Source organism: Opisthocomus hoazin, chromosome 5, assembly GCF_030867145.1.
Source record: "Opisthocomus hoazin isolate bOpiHoa1 chromosome 5, bOpiHoa1.hap1, whole genome shotgun sequence".
In the NCBI taxonomy this organism is placed as follows: domain Eukaryota; kingdom Metazoa; phylum Chordata; class Aves; order Opisthocomiformes; family Opisthocomidae; genus Opisthocomus; species Opisthocomus hoazin.
The window spans coordinates 53,572,767-53,593,739 of NC_134418.1; the positions used below are offsets into that span (position 1 = coordinate 53,572,767).

Consider the following 20,973-nt stretch of genomic DNA (forward strand, 5'->3'; position numbering starts at 1 on the left):
ACCACTTTGACAGAACGTTGCGTGAGCTAACCATGGAGGTGTACCTCTCTCAGCAGCTTTATGTTCTGGACAGGGACTCCTGTGCAGATACAACCAACTATCCACATCCAAAAATTACACAGATGAACATTGCTTTGAATATAAAGCAATCCTGAGTGAAGGCTGATATATTAACACGTAAGTTGGTTGAAGCCAAAAGCTAGATCTGTTGTTCTCCAAGGACTGTCATGTTTTCAGCCTTTTGCTTTGGAAAATACCAGATTTTCTGCTCCAGGCTAAACACTTCATTTCATCATCATACCCCTTTTCAGCAATGCATCTTGTTGATGCATAGGGGAAATCCCAACATAAGGGGCATAAAGCAAGGGAGGTCAATGAGACACATGAGCAACCCTCCTTACCTGGCAGAGAAAAGGCTGCAGCACCTGAAAAAAGTGTCTGCCTTCTCAGGGGGACATGCTTTCATTTCTGCCTCCACTGAATTGTGAAACTAGTTCAGCAAGCCATCTTAATAATGAAGGAAAATGTAGTAATACTATTGTTACATACAATTTATTTTATGTACACAGCACAGTTGGAAGTTCACACCAAAGATCAAAAAAACCCCAAAACCCAACCCAGTATGGGACCTGATTTTTAAAAGAGCCAACATCCATCTTCCCCCTGCTGAGTGCTGCTCTGCTAGCACTTTTTGAAAATTCAGCTTTTTTTTTTTCCCAAGTATCTAAAGTGCAAGCTGAGCTCTTTTGAAAATCCAGCATCATGTATTTCACAGATATAGCATTTCTGATACTTTCGCATGTTATGCAGAAAAAAATAGCCTGAAACTATGAGAAAGGCATGTATGTGTTGGCGTTTCACACGCAGCTCGATCAGTCTAATAAAACCCCCCCTACTCACTACACAGCTGTTTTTTTTTCCCCCATGTAGTATCCCCTTAACTCAACATCCTTGAGGAGCGCCTCATTGATTTACAAGAGAAAGACGAAATAGGAGTTTCTGTTTTCAATCCATTAGCTGCTCACCAGGGGATCCATCTATTTTTCTTTCTTTTTTTTTTTTTAGTATCAAATCCTCTCGAATGTAGAGCCACTGGCCAAAAGCATGGGGACTCCTCAGAGAGGGGACAAAAACTACTGTGGGGTCTTTCACCTCCGCAAAGACTGACCAGAAGACAACAGTTCCCAAGCCACCTAGTATAAAATCAGCAGCATTATTCAAAAGCCACCTTGCGTGTTGCAAAGCTGGTAACAAGACTTTCCAAAAACCGCCTAGATAATGCAGGAGCTTTAATTCCCATTTTTCAAGCATGGCTTACAGCACATTGCCCAATACCACGCATCCAGCGCTGAAGGACTTAAAGCAGCATAAGGCAGAAGTCAATTTTAAACAAAATGGGGTGCACAAACCAGCTGGTTTAGGGACAAAAAAAATCAACAATTAGCAATTCTGTGCTAAAGGGCTGCAAAACAACTGTTCGCAAGCTCCAGTCCAGAGCTGCCTGGCTCATGTTATCACAGCCAGCTAGTAATTTCACTGGGCTCAGCGCCACGGAGGAGATGTGTGTGGGTATCTACTGGGGCTTTGCAATAGAAATGTGCAATTTCCTGCAAGAAAAGGCACAACTAAGACCTGGGGGCAGATGACACTTGCAATCGGGATCCAGGCTGCACCTTGCCATGCAAGTGACCCGACCCCCGGTGTTGGGTTTTGTGTGTGCCACTGCGGCAGTGGCACTGGGGCTCCCCAAGGCCATGGAGATATGTGCACCCATGTGCTGTGGGGTCTCCCTGCTTCAAAATACTTGACCCACCCCCACGAATGAGGCAACTTTTATTCTTATTTCAGGGAGAAGTCTCCCCTTTTCACTTCTTCATTCACACAGGGCCAAAAATGGAAACGGGTAGGAAGTCAAATCACTCGCCAACACAGTACTAAGAGGCCAACTTAAGCTGACCAAAAAACCAAGGAATTAAAGGGGAAAAGTGGTGTCGGCTCATCCCAAACAGCCTGCATACAGCTGCATGCATGCTGCTCTCTTACCATTGCCTTGCACGAAAGCCCAGCTGCAACGTGCCAGGGACAACATGGTATCCCCTTCCCTGCAACATCCTCCATTTGCAAGGGTTGAATTCATGGTCTTCACGTTGTAAGAAATATATTTAAAACATTTTATTTACAAACAGAACTACTTATACACCTTGGACCAGTTTTTCAAACACAGTGTAGACTAGGACTGGATTGCCACATAAAATACAGCCCCCCTCACTGGCTGGTTAGTCATGCAAGCAAAAGGGCCAGGTTCCTGAAAGATCTCTGCGGCCAGCTGCTAACCTGACACAGATATTTTGTATTCGTCTCCCATCCAGGCCAGATTTCACCACTCTTCTTCATGTGGTGTAACTCTACAATTGCCTGTGCAGACTGGGACTACTCACAGAGTTAGTTAGTTAGTTGTCAGTTCAAATGAGGAGAAAGAAGAACCTCAAAGACCTTCAGAAGACACTGAAGAGAGGAATCCACTTGCTAGGGACTTTTGCATGAAACGAGGACTTAAAAAACATTTTTCTTTAAGAGTTCATCTGCTCTTATTCATTATTCCTGTCCTAGATGATTACGAGATGAGAATTGGTTTGTTCAGAAGCAGATGCAGCATCACAATCTCAGGACTGAGATATCACGTTAAGAATAAGCATCTAGAGCAGGTGAACTCTTAAATGCTCTTCAGTCAGTATAATTTTTAATAAATAATTTATTTTATTTTAGAAGAAAAAAATATACAATGCAAAGCAACACAGCACATATTATTACAAATATTCAGATCTCTTCATCTAATAACAAACAACAGGGTGTCCTGAGATTCAGTGAGTACAGAACTTTCAAAAGGTGGAATTATGTAGTCCACATGGTTAGTAATTGGTCCAGTCCAGGGTCAGACTGAAACTCATGTCATGGATCTATCTATTCTTGAGTATTGTCCTGGTCAAGTTATTCTTGCAGTGGATTGAAAGAGCTCCAGACACACTCAAAGTCACTAGGTGGTCCACAAGTTTAAAGAGCAGGTCTGGTCCACTGGAAAGGTTGCCTTCAAGTCTGATATCCAGTTGGAAAGAGGGGGTGGAGGGTGAGGCTCCACTTTTCACAAGGTGATTCGTCCCTTTGCAAGAATTAGAGCCAAATGTAGAAATCACTCTTTGTTTGCACACATACATTTTCAGGTCTTTGCTTAAGCAGGCAGAGCTCAGGACTTGGGGTGATATTCACCAGTTTAAGCTTTTTAATCTTTTGCTTTCACAAATTTGTCACTAATACTACTCTTCTGGAATAAATACATCAAGCCATCAGTTTCAAAGAAGCAGGGTAGCAACCGGGATTTTGTTTTGCATGCCAAGGGAAGATTTATAAAAAATGCTGAACATCTACCATCTCAACCAGGTCCTGTAAAGAGGCCACAAGCTGGGTGCCCACAGTTACCAGTCCCATCAGCGTTATGGCCAACCCCTCCCTACAGTGCCAGTAGTTTTCAGGAATACTGTACATTCATCATATTTTTTTTCTGCCTTTTCTGGCAGTGATTATCCAGTTCTCCTTTCTCCATCTAATTTCCACATCTGTCTCCTACGCAGTTGGAATTTAGGAAAGATAATTTTGAATGGTATTTGAAGGCAACCTCTTAAATTGTAAAGAATGTTTTACTGATGTCATATGGGGAAAGCAAGCTACTTTCAGATGTTCAGATCATCTTTTCACCCGATCCCCCCAAGTCCCAGCTCTGGAATATACTGAACAGTTGCCTCTATTAAAAATGACAAGGAACATTTAACCTGAAATCTTCTTTCCAGTGTAGAAAATGTTTTGTTGTTCCCTTTTACAGGGAGAAAAATCCCAAAACCTCCAGAAAACCAAAACCCCCAATATATTAAACTTTAAAGAACTTTGCTTGTGCCAGTGTTTATTTTCTGGAGAACCCATGAGGGTCTCAGCTGAGCCAACCCAGGAGCCATTTCTCTCCCTTACTTTATTGATTTTAAGGGCAGTCTACCAGTTTACATCAGCCTGAGCACGTGGTTCAGGTCTTCAACATGGGACGCATTTCCTCTTAAGCCACTATGATGGTTTCTCCTCTTAACAGCTGAGAATCTGGTCTTTTGTCTTTTTTTACTATATCTGGGAGGGATGAGAGAAGTCTTGATTTGGATGGCTTTTTAATGAACCTTCCACAGTTTTCCCAAAAATAGACCTGAATGAGGTCAAGCCTTCTTGCTAAGCCACCACTGCAATGCAAAGGTGCATGGGCTGAGCTGTTCAACAACCAAGCCTGACTCATGCAAGAAGCTGGGGGTGGAATTTATTTGCTGGCATGGATAACTAACTAGTTAGATTTAAAGCCAACCTTTTTTCAGTTTCAACTGAAATGCAAGATGGATTCATGAAACGTCTCCTTTCAGCTTAAAAAAACCCCAAACAAACCCAGAAGCTCCCTAGGCTCCCAGGCATCAGCTCCTCTGCACTCCTCTGCTGCTGTAAAACCCTGGAAGAAAGCTGAAGCTGAGCAGCTCAGACATGTTGTCTCCACTGGGGCCAGTAAAGGACCAGAGTAGGATGACATTTGTGCTGTAGAGAACATACTGGGACCTGGTGGAAGGGGCCTTAGAGGCGGTTGGCAGCTCGTGAGGGTCAGAGCATCTCTGGCAGCTATAATCTTATTTAAAGACTTTTAAACCACCTTGCCTTTCTGGCTAGAACTGTAAAGATAATGGATTTCCTGATTCCTTGCCAATCGGAAAAAACATTCTGAAGTACATTTTGGGTAGCCTGAAAAGATTTTGGGGGATACTTTTGAAATTTCTGGAATACCAAAGAGTAAATATAGGGAAGTATTTACATTTTTAAGTTAAGTTAAGGAGATAATTTCACAATCTGAAATGTTTCTCTCAAGAAAATGAGAGGTTAGGAATAGTTTTGTCAGTGGAATGGGATGCTAAGACTGTGTCAGCACAGAGGGATGCTAAAAATGTTTAAAGCTACATAGTTAAGTGAACTTCTCATTTACTGTCAAAAATGACCATTAATTTGGGCTCCAACTCAACATTTTTTCTGACCCAAACCAAAGCATTTCACTTCTGAGTATTTCTTTTAGGGCTCTTGAAATCACATAAAGAGGAATAAACTGGAAGCTTTTATGAAACCTAATTCTCTACTTTGATATGACTAATTCAGCCAAACAGCAACAGCCTGTGATGTATTTTACACAATCTGCATTTTCTACCAGAACTTTCTCTGGTTATAAGCTTGAGGTGACACAGTAGAGGGGAATGCTCCAATGTTTTCCTTTTCTCTTAAATTACTGCCTTATTCTATCCCTCCTCTTCCCACTTGCCCTCTGGCTACGTCCTTCTGCCCCATGGACTCTGACCACCCTGTGGATGGACCTCTTCCTTGGTCAGCGTTTGTAGATCACCAGTCTGAATGGAGCCCTGAAACCTAGTGTTTCTGGGTGCTGCCATTATCATATGAACAGTTAAGAAACCCTGGAGTCCTCAAAAGCCAAAGTAACATGGCACGTAATTGCAGGACTAGGCTGGGAAACCGCACGTAAGAGTCTCAGGCACCCCAGAAAAGATGTAGGTAGAAACCATGCACCCTGACTCCCTAGACAGTCGCTAGAGAGGGTGTAATTCCTAGCTCAGGGTATTCATGTGAATGCTTGAAGATAGACTGGATGAGTCCAGGTGTAAGGAACAAATATTGGTGATGTGCAAATAAAATCTGAGTGAGAGCAGATACGCTATTGCACTCCCTCCATGCATGCAACACAAAACTGAACTCCATGGAGATGTTACCAACCTGCATCTCGTGCAAAGGTCCTCCTACCCTGTACAGGGAGTTCGACAGCAAGCCCTGTGGCAGACAGGAGAAATGCTGCGGTTCTGTGGGGTGTGGGGATTTTTCTTGTTTTATCCTCGACATCGACTCTGTATGTGCACTGGCAATCTGCATGTAGTTGGAGGAGCCACAAGCTTCTCCAAAGCAGCACAGGGCATAATCCTTCCCATTGTGCCTTAACGCCTGCAGTAAACTAAGCTCAAGATCACCCAGCTAGAAAGGCAGGCTTTGGGGCGAGTTTGAATAAGCGGCAGGAGGAAAGTACAGATGTAATTACACAAGCAAGGCAGACAATTAAAGGTGAAGCAGCCCCAAGGCATTTACCAAGTCATTTGAGTGCTGTCACCCCAACTGCAGTCATAGCCACGAGCAAAAACCAAGGGCACATTCAGAAGGAGGAATCTCAGCCAGGGAGCCTGTCTCCTAGAGCTGGGGGTTTGCTGATGCTCTTCTGTTGGCGTTGGCTGTATCTATGCTGATTTCTGTTCATGTTGATTACTATTTCCGTGCCTTACTGGGCTTTACTGTCCCCTTGGTTATGCCCAGATCAACTGTGAAACTAGCTAATCAGGTGTAAAGCCAGTATACCCCAGAAGGGACTCTAGCTCCTATACATTTCCTAGTAGGGTGGGGTTTTTTATTTGTCAGTAATCCCAAATAATCAACTGCTATTATGTCGGGAGGACAGCCTAGCAGCTACTGAAACTCACGCATTCATTTCTCTGAGTAAAGGAACCAAAGTACCGGCTGCCAATGTGGTGACTAAGTTTTAGTCTTGCCTGCACTTGTTTATCATCAATACAGATGCTAAAAGATAAACTGCTGACTGCAAACAAAGGGTAATGGTTTCCCTTTCTGCAGCCTCATCCCTACATATTTTTGAATGATTTCTTTTCCCCTCCTCTGCAATTCCAGCAAATGAGATGAAAATGATCTGGGCACTACTCACTCTAGGGTCACTTGAGCCACAGCATCCATCGAACTGTATCCGTTCTCCATGAAGATCTCTGTGTATCGGCCCATTTTGATGGCTTCCAGCCACTCACTCACCGACCTGTAGGTACCACTCCCGACTGGACTGTGCTCTACCAACAGATTTGATACTCTAAAGACAAGCAAAAACAGAGAAGCAAACAGAATCAGTATCTAGATGTACCCAACGTGACTCAGTTGTTTGCATTTTTGTATGGTAAAGATGGTTCTTTCATTGCATTTTCATCAATTGCTGCAGCCTAAACCCTCCCAGCAGGCTTGATATGCCATGTACCAAACATACAAATTCACCTGTAATTTCAGACACTTTTGAGTTAGTTCCTGTCATTTTTGGTCCTCACTGCAAGCAGAAAGAGGAGAGGACTAGCGTCCATCCCCATTACCTCTCACCCACAAGCAGGGTCCTCTCCTGTCAGGTTCCAGCCACTCTCAAAGTCTTCGGTTTCACTCCTCCCGCTCTGATTTCCTCCTCCTACTTTAAAGCTCATAATTAACTTAAGACAGCCCAGAGCCTGCAAGCCAAAAGCCAAATTACATTTCCCAGCAGCGGCCATCAATGGCAGGCTGCTGTTAACACTTGAGGGGCTGCTCCTGCAGAGTGGGGTGGGGGTTTTGGCCGCGGGCAGCATCCAGCGAGCCCTGCAGAGAGCAGCAATGCTCCAGCCACGCTCCAGCCCTGCAATCAGAGGCAGACTCCTGCTCCCGCACCCTTGCTCAAGACCTTGCCGCAGCAATTGCTACCTGCTCTGTTATGCCACGCACGAAAGAAGCAATTCAGGCAAATAATAACCCTTCGCCGCGGCAGAAACACCGATACAGTACCTGGCATAAGCGACCCGTGCCGCGTACAGGTCCACCACTCTACTAACGATGCGCAGAGAGCAAAGGGAGCTTGTCCAAGGTCACCCAGGAAAGCAACTAGGTTTGTTCCCTGCTTTGTAAACCAGGACAAACAGCTAACATAAGCCCTGCGTAAAGATTACTACCCACAGGTAAAAAAAAAACCAAAAATTTCTGGGTCAGCCACTTAAAAGACTTTCAACTGGAAAGAGAGCTCGGATATTACATTATTATAGCACTTCAAGAATCTTCAGATATTTTATGAGCACATTAGTATTATTTGTTTATTTAATAGCAATGCTGAAGGGTCCAATAAAATGTGAATACTCGCAATACCAAGAACATAATGGCTTCCCATAACATTTTATACACAGGAGGAATTCAAAACTCCTAAGTAATCATAACGAGAAGTGGATTTTCATCACTAATGTCAGGAGGTACCTACTGATATGCGCACGCTGTAATGTAGAGAGTGACTTCCTCCCTTATTTGCATTAATGAGAATTTCCATAAAGAATACATTACATATATAAAAAAAATCCTTTACAGCTGCTGCATGTTGAAATTATGATTCATTTGGCATTACTATGGTCTGGGCATGGCAATCCATGATTATAGGAACAAAGTCCCAAAGCCTGGCTGTTCAGGTGTTCTATCCACATCAAAAATACCCACAGCAGCTCTGGAAAGGATTGGTTTGGAAGTGCATGGACCTGTTCACGGAATAAAACATCAGCAAAGTGCCCAGCAGCTCAAGGAAATGGTTTGCTGCCTATTTTCCTCTTTTCTGGCATTAACAGTTTGGTATAAAAGAGTGCATGAACCACCACATAACAGGCCTGGAAAATGACTGTTCTGAACTGAAAATAAAAGAGAAACATCACAAACTTTGTGCTACCATAAACCTTTTCCTGCAGGTCTGCTGGGGCTGACATTACATCTAATTGCTAATAAGAGTAATTTCTTCTTCAGATGGTAAACGATGCGTGTAAAATAACCCGAGGAATCAAATCTATTTTGTATCTATAAATTCACAGAGATTTCATCTTTCTTCTCTTCCAGTGCATAAGATGCCATGTGCAGGGACATGCCAGCATGGGGATGTGAGGCCCAGCTGCAACAGGCGCGATGGGCCATGTGCAGCTGTGCAAGACATACTCGGAAGGTGCGGAGACGGATGGGTCTAAGCTCACTACAGTACATCTTCTGTGGTCCCCACCACCAGTCTAACCTCACCTTACATCCCACTCATTCCTGTCCAAGGAAAACGGTGTGTATTCTTTTTCCTCCTCTGACAATAAGCTTTTCTGAAGGGCCTCTTCCAGTGTTAACCAGGGGAACTGCACTGCCATCAGTGAAGCAGTGATGATTTATATTCATCACTCCTTCATGACCTTGCAAGGGATCAAATGATTAACAATGCAGATGGCTCCGAAGTAATACTTCTGTGCTTACAGTGAATAAAGAAAAAGCCTCTCCAAGACCCCAGCATGGTGGAGACCCCAGTACTAACAGGCACTAAAAAATATTAAACACTTTTTCCTCAAGTGCAGCTTTATTTCTTGACCATATTTACCTTACTCGTAGCTGTGTAGCTATTCAGATTCATGTTTAATTGCACGCCGGCTGCTCTGTTCACTTCATGTGGTTTTAGCAAGTGGTTTGTGTACAGCTCTTTGGGAACCACAGAGACCCTCTCGCTATTACCAAGACTGTCAGACCTGGTGGTGGCGGCTAACCCACCTGGGAGTACTTGTGGGAGGATGCAATTGGACATCCATGAGCTTTGCACATCCGAAGAGTTTCCCCAAGAGACATTCTTCATTTCTATTACCAGGATAAAGTCAACAGGCAGGTAATTCGAGCAGCATTTACTATCTACTTCATGCACTCAAGTCTTGCCCTCTCTAACCTTGGGGTAGAGCACAGGTAGCTTTATCATAGACCTATAAATACTGCTGAAACTCCCATTTCTGAAAGACAGGCCACAGTAATTTTCTCTGTGGCAGCAGCACTGCATTTATAGAGTAACTGAATTGCTCGCTTGCCTGCCAATTTCAGCAGAAAAAGTTGATTTGGGAAAACTCCCCTGGACGTAATAAAGCTGGAGAAACATCCACCCATGGACGCGCGCGAGCTAAATAATAAGTGGTAATTCAACCCCAGGGTTCGGTATTCAGACAGGGATCTTGCTCTGAGAAATGGCTCTGGCCTGAGTTTGTACCTGCTCGATGCATTAACCAACGTCTTCAAGCTGCTTGGGTTACGGATGAGCTTGTCCAACATGCTGACAATTTCGTCAAACTTGGGCCTGCTGTTGCGGTCTTTCTGCCAGCAGTCAAGCATTAGCTGGTAGAGAGCAGCAGGGCAGTCCATGGGACTTGGCAGGCGATAGCCTTCCTCCACGGCTTTAATCACCTACGGGAGACAAAACACGAGGCTGATGGGTTGCTTTTCTTCCTCTCACCATTCTACCAAATGCAAACTGACTTAAACAGAGAACTTCTGCATCAGCAATGGGCTCACGTAAAATCCCACTGCGCTCCAACTCTGCACACAAGAGGCAAACCCAGTAAACCCCACTATATCTCACATTTTCTACGGGATAGGTTGAATAACTAATTTTTGGTCACTGCAAAATTAATCTAGAAAGCCAAGGCATTGCTGCAACCAGGAGGCCAGATTACCAGGTTGCACTTGTTCAAAGCTCGGCTGAGGTCTGTAGGTTATACACCAGGAGATTCCCGGAGCCTACCATAAATCCACAAAAAGCAGCCTAAAAGGGGCTTTCTGGCATCTTCTTGGAGTGCAGTGATTTTGTTTATTCAGATGTTGGCTTCTTTTTAAATGAAAAGGCATGTGCTAGACCACAAATTTGTATTACAGTAATAAAAGTCTGACTGTATTTCAAAAGAGACTTTGAATGCTAATTGATGGATGGATTCAAGGCAGAGGCAGAACAACCATCTCATATATCATTCAATACTGTCTGGGTCTTGTTGTTTCTTAGTGTGGCCACATTTCTGCCAGGAATTTAAAATGTCAGCCCAAGAGTATGTAAATTAAAACCAGGGGAGTGTTGTCGCACTGATATCAAATACAAACTATCTATGGTTCTATATCTAAAACAAGTGGTATGCACATGTGCTGTCTGCCCTTTTGAAAGGCAGAAATGAATAAACGAGGGCAGAATTGAAGAAAGCAACTTGTTTTCCCCAGTTTGGGGCAGATTTACAGCAGGGCTCCAAGCCCAGCAGTTCCCACTTTGAACCACTACAATTTTCAGGAGAACGCAGCTTGCATTTCAAGCCACAAGGGTCTATGACCGTGCCAAGAAAGTCCTGACAGCCCATCTTCACACCCTCTACTCCCAAGACTCCTTGACCAAAAGGAGCTGGAAGCAGCTATTTGCTGTGTGGAAAACCACAGCGCTTCACTGTTGAACTCCAAGGACCACCTCGGATGCCATTCATTCTAGGCACCGTCTCATGGTTTGAAAAAATGCTGTGTTTAAAAAGAAGGCTCTGCAGCTAGCAGGGAAGTTGTTTTCTTGATCTTTAGTCCCCATACAAGCAGTACAGGAAGAGCCACATCAGGCTGGCATAGCATTTCAGAAGGCTCTGAAATTCAGGACCGCAAGGATTGCTTTCAAATCGTCCTCCACCACAGGGCTTTTTGCTAAGTGGAAGAGTCCCAGGAATGAGCCGGGCTGGCTGAGCAGCAGTAGCGGGAACCTCAAACTCCCTAAGGACGTAGTAAAGAAGAAGTTATACGAGGCTTTGGAATCTTCTCCAGGGGTAGCGAGCACATCTGAAGATCTGGCCCACAAGACCTGCAGTCCTTCTGCATCCATCTCAGATTTCATCTGTCGGTGGAGCAGTTGCACCGCTCTCCACTCAACCTGTGCTTGCAAAGCAATCTCTTATATGGCCTGACTTTTGCTCACAGCATCAAAAACCAGCCCCACCACACTATGCTGTCTGCACTGTTTGTTCTTCACATCACGCTTTTCAGCTGGTCCCTGATACCAAATTTGCAGTTGCCCTATAAAAAAAGCTTCAGTGTGGCACAGCCGTGAGAATGTTCTTTGCTGTGTCCACGTCTGTATTTATAACACTAAAGGATCATCCTCCAGCTGTAGCAGAAAGAAAATAGTAGCAAGACGGGGAGCAGGCCATCTGGCACCAGCTCAGAATATCTGAACTACATCTGCAATGGGGTTATGCACGTTTGATATTCCTGGCAGTAACATCACAATCAATAGCGTTAACTCAATTTACAGGATGTCATTCGTTCTGGTGATACAATGCAAATGGTATCAAAATACTGCAAAGAGCTAAGATGCTGAAATACGCTCTTGCATCTGAAGGTGCCTTGGGGGTCTGTCAATAAAAGGAGCAAAAGAATGAAACAACAAAGACCAAGTCACTTGTAGCCACAATAATACTTGGAAAATAAGAAAATGGCACATTCGCTGTGCTGTTCATTGATGCGTACTGCTTTCTAAGATGTGAAGAACTAAAATTTGCACCTACAAGGAGGCATTTTTGTCCCCGTTCCTCTTCTGGATAAGCACTACTCGCTTATGGATTGGGGTGACTGAACTGGCTGTTTTGGAGGGAATGATTTGGGATAGGCTATTCCAGTAAACCAAAGCAACACTTTTAGCTCTGTGTTTTCATAAAACCACCAGTTTGAATACTAAAAAGCAACCACTGTGATCATTTAGCTTAGCAACCTGTGTAACACAGACCACAAAATTCCTCTCAACAATTCCTGCATAAAAGCCTTATCTTGTGGTTGAGTCAAAGCATATTTTTAGAAGCCGATCCAGAAACCAGCATGACTAAAATGTGGTTTGTAGTCTTTGCAGTTACAATGCTGCCTGCCCTATGGCCATGCACCTCCTTTAAAGTAATCCAGCTGTAACATTGTAAGAATCGTTTTGCTCATCACCGACTGCTTGCAAACGATGTGCTTTAATTACAAGCCATGCAACAAGAAACTCTTGTGCAACGGAGTCCGAAATTCATGTGAGCAGAGCCCCCTGGTCCTCCACATGAAAGCCAATATTGTATCTAACACCACTGATTCTTCTGTCAACACAAGCAAAGGAGGGAAGCAGAAGAGAATGCCTTCAGAAGATGAAGGAGGAAGGCATAAACTGTATGAGAAACAACATGGCACAGCACTGAATTAAGTCTCCTAGACTATGACCATCCAGTCACTTGCCACCTGCACACAGGCAGAGAGGTAACCCGAGCAGGAATTGATGCTCATAAACATCTCGCCAGTCCTCTGCTTTCTGCTGCTGAAGAAACCAGTCCCCCATCCACTTCTCAGGCAAGTGTGACATTCACCCTATGCCCCACAGTGCACAGTGGCATTTGGGCTTTTCAGAACAGTTCTGTAAAGTGTGGATGTTCATAGTGTTACGATCCAGACAAGGGACTCCCCTGGCCACAGAGCGTTATTTCACTGGCACCAGCCTGAATCTTAGCCTGGCATTTACTGAACAACATCTGTGCTATGCTGGTCCATCAGCATTAAAGATAGTTATGGTGCTCAGGGCAACCGAGAAAGCTTGGCTCTCAACTGCTGCATTCTCTGCACAGGCTATGGAAGAAAGTCTCTGTATTTGATTGAGATAAATCCCTATGTAGCTACACGCTGCTTTACCAAACTCCCTGCAAATGTGACAGCCTCAGCAACGCAGAAGCGATGGGGCATTCATGCCAAACAACACGCTTGTCTCCCTGGCAAGAAGCATGGCGTGACCGTCTCAAAGGTACCGCTCGTTTCTGCACCTAGACTTGAAGCAAGATGAGACAGCAGCTCGGCAAGACAGGTAGCAACATTCACTGATGGCAATGGTCCGCAGACAAAACACAGGAGAAACAGAAGGCTCAGCCAGAGCCTTTGCTGCCACCGAAACAGCAGAAAGTCATGGGGACAGGGATGCTGCTCAAAAAAGAAAAAAGGATGAAACGTCAGGTGTTGTGACCAGAGAACACCCATGGCAGAGCAAGGACCTGCTTGCATTGCCCAGCCGGCAGCACATCTCAGCAGGCATCAGGGCTGCAGAGATGAAGTGGGAGGGATCAGGAGCGACTCTGCCACACGCAGAGCAGTGCATTCCCCTACCCCATCATTGCAGAGCTGCTTTGAGGGCCCCACGTGCCTCATCGTGATCCCGACCTCATGCACTCGCTGGCATCCTCGGGGGACTACAACGTCTGGCAACCCCAGGCTTAATATTTTTTTAGCCTTAGACAAGGACAGATGTTTATGGTGAGCTGGGTGTATGCGGTAGTCCTGCAGCAGGATCAAGAGATCCTTACAGGCTGGCATCACAGCTGCAGTCAGGAGCGGGACGGTGTCCTCAGGCATCTCCCTGTCTGGAGATGCTTCAGAGGGTGGCCTTGAGGTCAGAGGCTCAAGGGGGCACTGGGGCCCAGGAGCAAGGCGACACAACTCAACGGGTGCTGTATAAATGAACCACGAGAACCTGCGTTAGCACAGACTTACAAGATGTTCATAACAGGAGCAAAACTATGCTCTTGGGATCAGCAATACAAGGGCAAGCAAGACGCGGATCTCTGGACTGCTGTCACTAGATCAAATCACCCAGCTTTTGTGCAGGGAAACAAAGCCCTTACCATGACTCTCTTGAGCTTCTGCTTTACGTGGCAGCAGGGGTTTGAACACACAATTGAAATGCTGCCAGTTATCAGCATCTATCCCCTGGCAGACCTTTGTCATTAAGCAGAGGAGGGACGGGCTCCAGCTCTAACAGCATTAGTGAAGCTCCAGCGGTCTGCTGGGGGACGCAGGCTTGCCTCCGTGCAGACACATTTCCCTCTGCGCACAGCCTGTTCTGGGCTGCTGCTGTGAAAAAAGAGCATCAAACGAGAGGATCGTTTTTGTCTGGCGTGGAGGAGCAAAGCCATTTTTACAGCAACTCTCCTCCTCTGATCACAGAATGAACGCTGACCCCTCCAAGTCCCATCACGTGGCAGCTCTCGCATGGCCTTACATCTTGGTTTGTCATTTCCCAGTAAGGCCTCTCGCCGTAGGACATCACCTCCCACATCACAATGCCGTAGCTCCACACATCGCTGGCCGACGTGAATTTGCGGAAGGCGATCGCTTCGGGTGCTGTCCATCGGATGGGGATCTTTCCTCCCTAGACAGGAAAGAAAAGGAAAAAAAAAACCCAAACCAGATTGCAGAGGAGGGCAGAGAACATGCAAAAGAGGACAAAACAGCACTTCTTAGAGCACTGAGGGATGCTATTTTCTCTCTGGAAAGAGACATCGAATTTTAAAGTAAATCTGTTTGACAGCATGGGGCCCCTTTCCACATTATCTCAGCCCATAAGCATTTGTAGGCTGCCTACTAATTGGCTGTCCTGAAGGTTTGTTGTTTGAATGCTGTTTGAATGCTGGGACATGTATAGGATCAACATCTCAATTATGTTGCACGGGTTGGTAGGGGAATACAGTTCCTCCGTTTCTGAGAACGAGCGGGGGAGGAACAGACAGCTCTGAAGCCAAGGAAGACTTTGATCTAACGAGGGCTTCATGCAAATTGCTGCGGAAGTAATGCCCTTTTTTCTTTCTTTCTTTCTTTTTTTTTTTTTTAATTTTAATGCGGTCCTGATCCTGCAGAGAGATCTGCGTAGCGGGCGCAGAAATCTGTGTGTGCAAAGACCAGCCTGCTTGGCCTCTGCTGTGGGACTGAAAATGATGCCACAGCTGTCAAATGTGCTTTGCTGTTTCCTTTTCCCCTTTCTACCATTTTAGAAATCGAATTTCAGACCAGCTCTGAGAAGAGAGAGGGGAGGGAAACAGGAGTTTGGATTAAAGAATGCGTTTCTCCTTGGGTTTAAAGGGTTGTCTCCCTTCATTTATATCAAAATATATTTTACAGTTAATTCCCTTTCTCTTAGTGTTGAGCTAAATATTGGAAGGTGTCCCTGAATGCCCCCAACAGTATTGTCACTGGAAAAAGGCAGAATTTGGAACACATTTTCAAAGTAAATTTTAAGAAGTCCCTTCTTCCAGCAATTATTTATTCACAGGTTTATCAGTGCATGCCTTAAATGAGGGGCCATATCCTCAGCAGTGCCAATTAGCACACGGCGGCACGTTGCAGCCACAGCAGGGCTGGCCGAGAGCCCTCCAGCCTGCAGGGAGGCTCCAGTTCAGCCATGCACTGAGTCCCATCACAGGGCTGTGACTGCCAAGAGCTGAAAGACCCTTCCCAGATCTCCACGGGAACTGGGAATGTGACCCAGAGAGCTCCCACTACCCGTAAAACAATATCCTTGGGAAAACACACTAATAGGACACGTCCAGGTGTGCCAATCACTGCCATGAATATTGGAGGCTCTCTCCAAGCCTGTCCGGCTCAGGATGGGTCCTGTCCAACCCCCCTCCACAGTGCTGGGGCCACGTGGCCTTGCACTGGGATGGGTGGGCTCATGCCCTGAAAGGATCGATCAAGGATGGGAAGAGTACTGAGGCTGGAGCAACTCTTTCTCAGGCTGGGGGAAATTACCCTCAACAGGGCAATGTTGAGGGCAATGTGCATCATTTACAATGGGCATTACACACTTACTAATGTTTTAAAAGGGTCAAATTGTCCAGAAGACCATTAGTTAAGTTGTGCCTTATTTGGCCATCTCCAATACGGAGTTACAGGCATTTGCAAAATTAATCTGATAATGATTAACTGGTAACACCTAGCCAAACTCTTGTGCACAGTTTAGAGGCTCTGAATTTGTAGAAACCTCTTTGCCAGAGAGCCTGAACACCAAAATGTGGCAGGGAATACATTTTTCTTGAGCTCAATCAGTTCGGTATCCTCATAACTCACCCTGGTTGTGTACGCTGCTTCGGGATCATCTTCTAGGACTCTGGAGAGGCCGAAGTCTGACACCTTGCAGACTAAGTTGCTGTTGATTAAGATATTCCTGGCGGCCAGATCTCTGTGTACATAACCCATGTCAGACAGGTACTTCATTCCCGACGCAATGCCTCGCAGCATCCCGACCAGCTGAATGACTGTGAACTGGCCATCATTCTTCTGCAAAAGAAAGGAGACATTTGATCAGCTGAGAGCCTCTGCACCCTCAGCATTGCGTGTGTATGAATAAAAATGCAAAGGCAAGTCTCCAGGGAAGAAAACCAGGGAAATTAATAATTCATTACTCCTATGCTCTGACCACAAAGCTCTTCAAAGTTTCACTATTTGGATTAGGATCTCTAGAGACAAAGGTAAGGAAATGTAGTTCTTCTAACTGGAGATCAAGGAGCAAGCTATTTCCACTGGTGACCGATAAAGAGACTGCGACTGGGAGAGAACACATGTAGTTACGTGTATAAAGGCACCAGGGTGGGCTGTCTCCGAGTCAGCCAACTGAATGGCACCAAGCTGCACGGAAATCCTACCTGCAGAGGTCCATGTGTGAATATTTGGGGGTAGGGGCTCTTCCCCATGTTGTCACACCACATTTCTAACCACTTTCCCTATCCTCCCTTCTCTAGCTTGCATGTTTCAGGGAAAAACTCTGACAAGCCTGGAGTTTGCCATGATACACTGTGGATGTGCTCTTGAAACACATCAAATTTTGCAGGTAAGTTAATCATTTCCATGCAGCAGACTGGCTTCTGAAATAAACATAATATCCTCCAATTTATTCCTATCTGTTTGTGTGAATGCATGAACCAGGACCTTCATGATGCTGTATAAATATAGATCAAACAGACAACTGAGCTACTCCTGCCTCCAGACAGCATCAACAGCTGGACCAGAAGCCAGCAAACATTTTCATTTATATTAAACATCTGCAAAGAATCCAAACTTTAACCAAGATCCCCCTGGGAAAAGGATCTAAGTATTACCTTTAAAAATGTATCCAGAGAACCGTTCTCCATGTATTCAGTAACTATCATTACTGGTTTGCCTGGAAAAAAAATGTGCACAAGTTTGTTAGCAATTTATTTAAAAAACATGAACAATAATAAAGTCTTTTCATAATGTGAGTACACAGCCATGAAACAGTAAATCAGCACTGAGATGCTGCTGTCCCAGCAGGATGACAATAGTTGTTGCCAGAATATATGTAGAAATAGGGAAATCAAAAAGGAGGGGATGAAAAAGCGATCCCATATTATGGGTGGTGTACCAAGCCCTAGAGCGTTTAGATGATCTTTGAGGAAGAGGTTGCAAGCTGAACCCAGGCAACCTATGCACAACCTTCTCCTCGTCTCCGTGAACAAGCTGCAAGCTTGCAGCGGCCAAATTGCACACAGCGACCTCTTTGGACTCTTCCCTATAGCTTCAACACCCTGAAGTAACAACGGGAGCCCAACAGGAGCAACCAGGATGATCTGAAGTATCAGCTTGAGCTTGGCAGCCACCAAAACCAAGACCAGGAAAGGATGGGATTACATTCTTTGTAATTCAAGTAATCCCACGTGACTACCCTTGTAAATACATCTGGAAGTAAAAAAAGGAGTATTTATGCTGCAGAACAAAAGTGAGTTAAGTATAGAATGAGTGCAAGTGGAAATCGAAATAAAAGTTCTTAACAAAAGACCTGGTCTCCTACTGTTGACAGGAATAATAATGTTTTTCCAAATCCATTTGATTAATTTTCATGGCCAAGTCATTTTAATGGTAATTATATATAGTTTTTGCTCAGTTTTTATATCTAATTTCTCGCTAGCTTGCCACAGCGACATAGCAGTAATTAATGTGGTGTGCTCCAGCCCTTGTAAATTCAATGAAATCTTATAAGAACATGTAAATTATTTTTTATTTAAATCAATTTCCATTAGCTAGCATGAAGCACAGACAAAAGAGGAGCTGTCAATTATTTGTGAAGTGCATTATAAATGTCTTTCATAGAAATGATCACTGAGAGCTGCCGCATGTCATAACATGTGCACTGCCACGTGTCGTAACATGCGCATGAAGGTAAATGCTCCTAAAAATCAGCACATGTTCTACCATTTAGATTCATCTTAATCGTCCCACTTTCCCCTTACTTTAACTATTTGCCTAATTTACTGCTTAATTGTCTACATAATAAAGGTAATTGTGAACTTGTCAATCAAAACACTCATTGTTGTGCAGACACTACCTTTGCAGCATGAGGGACCTGCACCTCTTCCATTCTTTGAAGTTAATATCGCAGCTACCGCCTGAGCTTGACGCTTGCCAGAAGCACTACTTTTGACATGAGAAATGCACCTCGAGGCCACAAAAAGTATCATTCAGTCCCAAACAAAATAATGGCCCCCATCTTCAAGGATGACAGCTGTCTGTCTACACACAACACGGGCTGCATGTAGGAGGGAGGAGAGATCTCGGGTGATGTTGCTGTAGGTTGACAAACACATCAGTGGCTATGCAGGGAAGCAAAATCCCAGGTATATCTCAGTTTTTTTTTTAATTTATTATTTTTAAACTCTAAACCCTTGACTGTAGCATGGGGTCCCTTATCTCTGATACTTGAAGGCAGCGCTGCAGCAAGACTGGCATCTCATTATGCCACCACCCTGGGGGACCTCCTTCAGACTCCTGCCTTTTGTTGCAATCAGAGAAAATAAAATAAGATTTCTGGCACTTATGTTTCATTATCTGACTGCTGCAGGTTGACAGTAATCGTGGAATAAATTAGTTCCACATCCCAGAGCATGGAAATAAAGACACAAATAAAGTAACTTTCAACCAAGTAAATTAAAAGTAAATATTGGCCCTTCTAAAGCGCTGGGCTGATTCTCCGTGTCAGCAGGGCTCCCTCCCGCTGGCATTATGTGGCCATAAAATGTACGTAGATGCCATTCATATCAATGTACTAATGCAATGTGCACACTGTCAGCACAACCAAATGCGATGTGAGAACAGGACCATCATTACATTTGTAAAGCAGAAATAGCTAAGGGCTTGTCTGCATGGGGACAATGAAGATGATTAATCCAAATTAACTAAGGTGTGCATTTGAACTGGATTAGTTAAATGGTATTAAGCCCCTGTGTGAATATTCTCATTCGGAATTAAAAATGGCCTAATTCAATTTACTTAATTTACTTCCAAAGTAAATCATGATGCAGCAAAGATATTTTACCCTAAAGATCTGAATCTATGATAGGCCAATGACTAAAACACTGAAGGGAAAAAAGAAGTCAAACAACACTTTGAGATAGCAGCATAGTTCCGGATTCACAGTGGTTGTTTTAGTCCATTTAACAGAAAAAAAAGCTGGAAAGATGCTCCACATGCCCAATGGAAAAAACTTTGAGTGCAGTAAACAAGCATTTACTGAGCTAACGAGGAGCTCAGGGTGCACATAGCCCCGCACATCCAAACTCCAGTTGCTCCAAGTCCAATTTAGAAGCAAAGCTCCCAGTGTTTCCATGGCCTTTGGAGCAGATGGCCACTTTATATAAAAGGCAGCTCGCTACGGAGGCACATCTTCTGCAAAAGTGGGATTCCCACCCATCCCCTGAGGCCCCGGCAGCCAGAAAGACTCAAGCCCGTGTCAGCGGCAGCTTTTATGGATATACGATCGTCACACGCTTCCTGTCCAATATACCACAGGGATCCCTGCAGGGCCAGAAATAGGAGCGTCTATGTATTAAGGGCTACACAAGGTAACCCCGAGAGATTCTGGTATTTATTCAGATTTTGGGAGAAACATATCTTGGCTATTTTTTTCTTTTCTTGAAAGTTTTAGGAAATGCAGTTTCAAGGGAAAATGCAAGAAAAAGCTGTTGATTGCAAAACAGCATTGATTTTGAGAAGGTTATAAGGATTTGAACAGGACAAACAGCTAGTGTTTCTGTACCTTCTCTGTTGCAGCTCTGAAAAAGAACTAATTTTGGAGATGCTGCCTCTGATGAATGACAAATGGTACTAACAGCAGCCACACGTCCCCAGACGCCGGCTTTTGAACAGTAGTAGCTAAGCTCTGACAACACCAGTCATGAAGTCAAGAGGGGAGACAGCCATTCACACTTGTGAGGCTGGTGCTTCTTCAGCTAGCAAAAACCTTCCGAAACACTTAAAATATAAATTAAAATAAAGGAGTAGTTGTTTTCAGCAAAAAAATCCTCAGTGCAAATAATGTAGATCCTCCAAGCCTTTAAAATGGAAGAATAACAACACCTCTGCACCTTTCCCACAGCCTCAGCACAGCACCAACAGCCAGAGAGGCTTGGGCTGGGCGCGTTCGGATGTGCC

The 20,973-nt window shown here is 44.5% G+C and overlaps 1 protein-coding gene across 13 annotated transcripts in view; it reads right to left on the reverse strand.

Moving 5' to 3' along the window:
* The window catches only part of EPHA5 (EPH receptor A5), a 209,888-nt gene that overhangs the window by 5,417 nt on the left and 183,498 nt on the right, over nt 1-20,973 (reverse strand). For 11 of the 13 annotated variants that reach the window (XM_075421269.1, XM_075421270.1, XM_075421273.1 and 8 more), the window contains 5 exons: nt 17,628-17,689; nt 16,600-16,809; nt 14,756-14,905; nt 9,944-10,137; nt 6,836-6,991 (listed from right to left, as the gene is read on the reverse strand). In XM_075421269.1, the coding sequence (XP_075277384.1) occupies nt 6,836-6,991; nt 9,944-10,137; nt 14,756-14,905; nt 16,600-16,809; nt 17,628-17,689 (772 nt within the window). Of the gene's footprint in view, nt 1-2,988; nt 3,158-6,835; nt 6,992-9,943; nt 10,138-14,755; nt 14,906-16,599; nt 16,810-17,627; nt 17,690-20,973 lie in introns of those variants that run through there. The other 2 variants (XM_075421272.1, XM_075421271.1) reach the window with 1 other exon arrangement.